Source organism: Leishmania panamensis, assembly GCF_000755165.1.
Source record: "Leishmania panamensis strain MHOM/PA/94/PSC-1 chromosome 33 sequence".
Lineage (NCBI taxonomy): Eukaryota > Euglenozoa > Kinetoplastea > Trypanosomatida > Trypanosomatidae > Leishmania > Leishmania panamensis.
This window is the reverse complement of record NC_025880.1, coordinates 952,602-959,138: the sequence shown is the minus strand read 5'-3', so window position 1 is coordinate 959,138 and position 6,537 is coordinate 952,602. Positions and strand designations below refer to the sequence as shown.

At 57.5% G+C, this 6,537-nt stretch overlaps 2 protein-coding genes across 2 annotated transcripts; both read right to left on the bottom strand.

The window, feature by feature from the left end:
• Positions 1-429: 429 nt before the first annotated feature.
• LPMP_332460 (succinyl-coA:3-ketoacid-coenzyme A transferase, mitochondrial precursor, putative) lies at positions 430-1,911 on the bottom strand (the record flags this gene model as incomplete). Its single annotated transcript, XM_010704036.1, has 1 exon — positions 430-1,911. One exon carries the CDS (start codon positions 1,909-1,911, stop codon positions 430-432), a length of 1,482 nt encoding a protein of 493 aa, XP_010702338.1.
• A 1,134-nt stretch (positions 1,912-3,045) lies between these two features.
• Positions 3,046-6,537, bottom strand: LPMP_332450 (hypothetical protein; the record flags this gene model as incomplete). Its single annotated transcript, XM_010704035.1, has 1 exon — positions 3,046-6,537. The coding sequence occupies one exon, from the start codon at positions 6,535-6,537 to the stop codon at positions 3,046-3,048; it is 3,492 nt and encodes a 1,163-aa protein (XP_010702337.1).

Here is a 6,537-nt window from a genome sequence, read left to right as displayed (position 1 = left end):
GGAAAGAGAAAAGACGTCAATGCGAAAAGAAAACAGGCGCAAATGAGTATGTTGTGCGCACGTGGGTGTTAATGAGCAACAAAGTGGCGGGGGAAAGAGGGACTGTCGAGCAGATACGGCTCAACCAAAAGGCAACGATGCTCGTAAGCAAATGAACACGGCAGTCCTCTTGGGCAACTATCACTGTGAAGCATTGCACATGCGCCCCGCAACCAGCCAAACCACACCCGTCTTTGACACCCTCACCAGGCCTTGGCAAAGCTAACGGAAAAGAGCCCGAAATGTGTTCCTCAACGTTGGAGAATGCCCCTAATGATTAGAGAGGCGTCAAGGGCCACCAGGGGCGCATCTCACCTTGTAGTTAAAATGGACTTCCCCCTCTAGGGTTGTCAGAGGCGCGACGACCGCCCACATAACGTCGGATACACATCACCCATCCTTTGAGCTAGACATGGGGGCTGCGTACGCTATCGGCTTCACCTCGCCCACCTCGAAATGGGCAGCAGTGCACTTTTGGATGTCATCCATGGTCAGACCCTCCGCAATCTCCTTCAGCACGAGCTTCTTGTTCACCACGTCGAACACGGCCTTTTCCGTGATGATGCGGTTCACGCAGTGCAGGCCCGTCACTGGCAGCGAGCACCGCTCCACAATCTTTGGGTCGCCACTCTTATTGCAGTGTGACATCGTCACCACCACCCGAGAGCCGCACGCGACGAGGTCCATCGCACCACCAGGGCCGCTGACCAACTTTCCAGGGATACCCCAGTTTGCGAGATCGCCGTGTGACGAAACCTCAAGCGCACCCAGCATCGTCAGGTCCATATGCCCACCGCGAATCATTGCAAAGGACGTCGCGCTGTCAAAACACGCGGCCCCAGGCAGGAACGAAATCGTCTGCTTGCCGGCGTTGATCCAGTCAGCGCTCACCTTATCCGACGTTGGGAACGGACCCATGCCTAGCAGCCCGTTCTCGGAGTGTAGAGTGACCGTCACGTTGGCGGGCATGTAGTTCGCCGCCTCCGTAGGGATGCCGATGCCGAGATTTACGTAGGTGCCGTCCGCGAACTCCAGCGCGGCGCGACGCGCGATCTTCTGACGGTCGTAGTTCTGGTTCGCGCTGCTCGGCTCGGCGGCGCTACCGTACACAGTCCGCTTCTCAATCGGCACCTCGTACGAGGCCTGCACCACGCGGTCCACGTAAACGCCAGGCAAGTGCACGTCGTCTGGGTGGATCTCGCCGTTCTCCACCACCTGCTCCACCTCCGCGATCACGTATCGCCCGCACTGTGCAGCGGGGATGTTAAAGTTGCGCGCAGTCCCGCGGAACACAAGGTTTCCACTCTTATCCGCCTTCAGCGCCTTCACAATCGCGTAGTCCGACCGGATAGTAGACTCCAGCACGTACCATCGCTCCCCGAACTGCCGCGTCTCTTTCGGCTCCGAGATGATGCACGGCACGCGGTTCTTGTTGTAACGGATAATCTGCCCTCCCATCTGGCGCTGTGTGCCGTACGCCGTCGCCGTGTAGAAGGCAGGGATGCCAGCACCGCCGGCACGCATGCGCTCCGCCAGTGTTCCCTGCGGCACAAACTCCAGCTCAATGTCGCCCTCGAGGTAGCGCTTTTTGAAAATCTTGTTCATGCCAACGAACGAACAGCAGATGCGGCGCACCTGCTTAGTCTCGATGAGACGGGCGAGACCGAAGCCGTCAATACCCGCCGAGTCGGTGTAGAGAGTAATGTCCTTTACCCCCTTGTTGCGCATGGCAGTAATAATCGCATCTGGCACGCCGACGCAGCCAAATCCACCAACCGCGACGGAGATGCCGTCTTTCATTTCCGCGACGGCCTGCTCCAAGGTCTGAACCTTGTTGGGGCCGACGAGGCGGCACATGCTACGGCGAAGCATAGCTGTGATACGAGATTGATGAGGAGGGAAGAGTATACGCTCTTCTTTCCTTTTCCTAGTGTGGACTGTATTTTACTTTTGGAGATGCCTGTGAGGGACCGCTGGCTTATAGCGAGGGAAGAAGAGAGAGAAAGCATACAAAGATGATAAACGACACTTTTGGTGGAAAGTCTCCGCACGTAGGTGCCGGAGGAGGAAACTACGTAAGAAAGAGAGAGGGAAGGAACGCAGGGTTAAGCTGAGTTAGGCTGTGGCCAGGGTAAAGCAAAAAAAAAAAAGCTGCTTAAAGCGGCAGCGCGACCAGGATGACAAAGGATAACAGTGATAAGCAAACATGCAGAGATGGTAAGAGGCATACAGGGCACACGGAAGCACGTAAGTGATCGCGGGAGTGAGAGAGAGAGAATGAAATTCAACACGCAAACAGAAGGGGGAGCGACCAGCGTTGGTTGTTGCATCTGAGACCACAGAACCACGCGCATGTGCAAGGGTGGGCCCGGGGGAAGAGGGGCGAAGAGAAGTGAATGCGCAGGTGCACCCACGATGTTGTTTTCGGAGGAAAAGGAAATGAGAAAAACTACGAAATTTAAGAGGAAGAGTGAGCAATAGGGTCTGCGATGGGACGCGAAAGACTTGCGCAAGCAACCAGAGTTTAGTCTGACTCACGCGGACATCGATTTGGGCGACGAGGAATGTGGGGGGAAGGGAAACAAGAGGGCTGTCGTGCACTCTAGTGCATCCAGAGCGAGTGTTAGAGGGGGTATCAGAGGCTTGAACTGCGCTTCTTTTGGAGAGGGGAAGGCGCAAACATGGCAACAACAATGATAAGCGGCGGTGGGGGGGAGGGGGGGGGGGGGCAGGCAGGACATAACAGGCTGAAGGAGAAGAGAGCACATTCAGCCACACACAGGGAGGAAGGAAGGTGGGGCGAGGGGGAGCTGCGCAGATACAGCGAGGGACAAAAGGAGGGAAATCCACCCGGTAAAGCGTATACGTGGATAGCGGTGCAGACAAGGAAAAGGCCGAGAGAATGTCCATAAAGTCGCCGCTGTGGCTGCCTGCGCCTTCTTCTTTCACCTCACTAAACGAGAGCAACGCGCCTCGGTCCGCACGCACACGCGCGCGCATGCGTGCTCAGGCGTAGAGAACAGCGCTACCACTCACCTTTGAGTGGGTCTTTCCAGACAGCACCTCGGCGAGCCGTGATGGCACATGCTGTGATACGACTGGGCTTTCCAGCACATGACTAGGTAATAACTGCACACCCGGTCTCTGTCGTGTTCGCTCTGGCTCGTGGTCGACGGAATCAGTGCGGATGGCAAGAGACGTGGCCTTCATTGGAGACACGCTGTGGGCGTCTTTCTCACGATCCACTGTGTCACGAAGAACATCCCCCCCTACCGCACCAGGACGCCGTAGATGCTTCAAGGCGTCTTCGATTCTCACCCAGACGCCGTCCACAGCAGCCAAGATGGCATCTTGCCACTCCTGCAGAGACTGCCGCCGCCGTGCTTCGCGTGTCTCTGCTTCATCTCGGAAATTGTCCAGAAGGCATCCCAGGTTACGTAATGCCTGCGTTGCATCTACCACGTGCGCAAAGCCTAGCCACGCATCTGCAGAGGGTCTCACCGGCCTTGCAGCGGAGTTAGGTGGTAAGCAGGATGAAGCTGCTTGATGAAACTCTGCGGACTCAGTCACGTAGGCGGCAATGTAGGGAGATGGCTGAGAAGATGGGGAGACGCTCATGTCTGATGACCCAGTCCGCGGTGGTCGAACTCCCGACAACCAACGAGAGCCACCAGGAGAGTAACATGAGGGTGATGTTGTGGACGCTGTCATGCTGCCATGGGCAGGAGTCGATCGCTGGAGAAGATCACGCATCTCCGCATACACTCTCTGCTGTTGTGCGGTTCGTTTTCTGGTAGCCGTTGAGAAGGGCCCTGATTGCGACGGCGGTGGCTTGCCGCCGCCGTAAAAACTTCCGTCTCCCTCTAAAAGCGGCCGCGACGGCACCTCCCGAAAAACCCCACCAGTTGCGCGCAGTGAGTTGCACCCACTCCCCTTCGAAGAGAATTGCATCTGTTGGGAGTGTCGCGGGTCACCGATCTCGTAGGTCGTATATTGGCAGTCTTCACAGCTACTCAGAAAGGTGCGTGCGTCGGGAATAACTCGCTGGTAGTCGCATAGGAGTGTGGTACTGACCTGCTGAATGTGAGCCTCCGCTCGCAAGATAGACTTGTGAACAGCACGCACGAAGTCAATATCCAATAGAGAGAAAGAAGAGGGCAGCGCGGTCGTCGCGCGGTGCCCACTGTTTGTCCTGCGAGCAGGTGAAGTGTTTCTCAGGCGATGTTTGCCATCGTCACTCATGGAGTTCCATCGCCCAAGGAAGACATGCCTTGGGTCATCGCTCCATACCCTCTCGCTCGTGTAGCTACCTTCGTTCATCGCTGTTGCCTGGAGCTGCGGTCGCTCTTGTGAGACGATCAATTCCATGTCGGCAACGGCGTCTCGTACGAGTCGATGTACAGCCACGCGCATCTCCTGCACTGCATTCGTGAGGCTCTCGAGCACGGATGCGGCGTAGTTGGAGGCGCGCAGGGACTGTACCTCTTTCTGTAGCTGGCCGATGTAGCTGCGCTCGTGACGTAGTTGCCGCTGTGCCTCAGTGAGGACTTCTTCGTACGTAACCGTCTCTGCTGCTGCTGCTGCAGCGCGGCACGAGGCGGTGGCAGCAGCTCTGCAGCCATTGATGCTGAACACATCCACAGTGTCTGTGACTACGCCAACAGAAGCGCGGTCTTGCAGGCTGGATTGGGTCGTCTGGCATCCTGCATCTTCCCTGGCATGAGTACATGATTCTTCATTCTCTCTGCCTCGCTCGTGGGACAGTAATAGCTGCTGAGAGTGCTCGAGTCGCGCACGCAGCTCCTTGACTTCACAAGAAAGAGCGTTCTCCACTTTGGCGGCGCGCGCATCAGCAGTGGCAGTGACCTCTCGTGCTACTCGCTGGTATCCATCCGACACACGCGCCATCGCGACTTGCAGCAACTGGCGATACCGCCGACAGCGCAGAAGTCCGGCGTTCGATAGACGGGCCTGCTTGAGAGCGGCGCACACGTCAGAAGATGATTGCAGCGCGGCTGCGGTGCGCCGATGCTGTGAAAGAGGCGACTTCACCTCCAGAGTGGAATTCGAGCCAGACGGCGACAGCTCTGCCTCACCCTTTCCATCTCCCTGGGAAGACGACTTCAGCGGGGAGGAAAAGGCAACGCCCGCGCTGTCGCTCTCCATTGCTGATAGTACTGCCGTCAGCACAGCAGTCTCCTCAAAGGCAGCCGGTGTCGGTGCCGCCTGAGGACTTCCACTAAAGAATCCTGAAGTAGGCACGTAGTGCGCAAGCTCTGTGTCAGCGGTAACATCTCGAACCAGCGTGGGTGTGGCCTGTACCCCAACACCTGTAGCTGCTACTGTGGTGTCCGCGCCGATAGTTAGCTGCGAGCACAGCGACTGAAACGCCAGCTCGGCGGCGGCGGCACGCTCCTCAGTAACCCACAGCTTCTTTCGCAGCTCCATTAGCTGAGCAGAGACTTCGGCTGCACGTTCAGTTGGCGCGTCAGCTGCCGCTGCTCGAAAAGTTATACACTCTGCCTCCGCTTTCGCCTGCGCAGCTATCGATTCATCTGAGTGGCGCTGGCACTTCAACCGCTTCTCCACTGGTGTCTGCAGCTCTTCTTGGAGCCTCGACAGTTCGCTTCGCAGCGTCACAACTTCCTTAGCCAAGGCGTCAGCTTTCGACCGAGCTGCCGCCTCGGCATTCCGCAACGCCTGCAGCTCCTCACTGTGCGTATCGCCAAGCTGTGCGAGAGCCTGCTCCTTTTCCAATACAAGCACCTTCTTCTCCGATGTGTGGCGTCGCTCAACTCGGGCAGCCGCTTCTTCACGCTGCTGATATCGGCGCTCAAGTTCCTCTTGAATTCGCACAAGCGACTCGAGCTGGCGCCGTAGTTCCTCATTTTCCATCCGAACCTCCTCGTGCTGTGCAAGCAGTGAGGCGGCTACCCTCTCTGTAGGCTGCAGCTGCAGGAATTCGGCCGGAACATTCAGCGACACCGTAGAGACAGTCCCATAAGCGCCACTGCTGGCGGATCTCGTCGCCAGCGCTTCATTACCCGAGGCCAGGCTCGAGGCACACTTCACCGTGGAGAGCGGCACATGACCCGCGGACCTCAGTAACGAATCAGACCCCTGAAGCCTGTCGTCTCTCAAAGAAGTCACAGCACTCGTCAGAAGCGACTGTGACATCTGAGAAAATATGGGTTCCTCCAGTTCGCGTGCTCTGAGAGGAACTACGGGAACGTGCAAGTCAGCGGGGGCAGCCGCGCTGGTAGTCGGAGGAGAAACCGAGAAGCCCTTACTGTCATGAATAGCCTCTAGGATAGAGGGCAGTGTAGCGTCGATAGAGTCACCCACTGACGCCGGCGAGGCAATGACTGCAGCTTGACGGCGTTGGCAGCAGTCTTGGGCTTCCCAAGCGCTAAGCGTCGATAACCCTTCAGCCTTGAGGCTCTTCGGCCCTTCATCGTGCTCGTCCCCGTCAGCCTCGCCCGTGTCCTCCGGCACCAT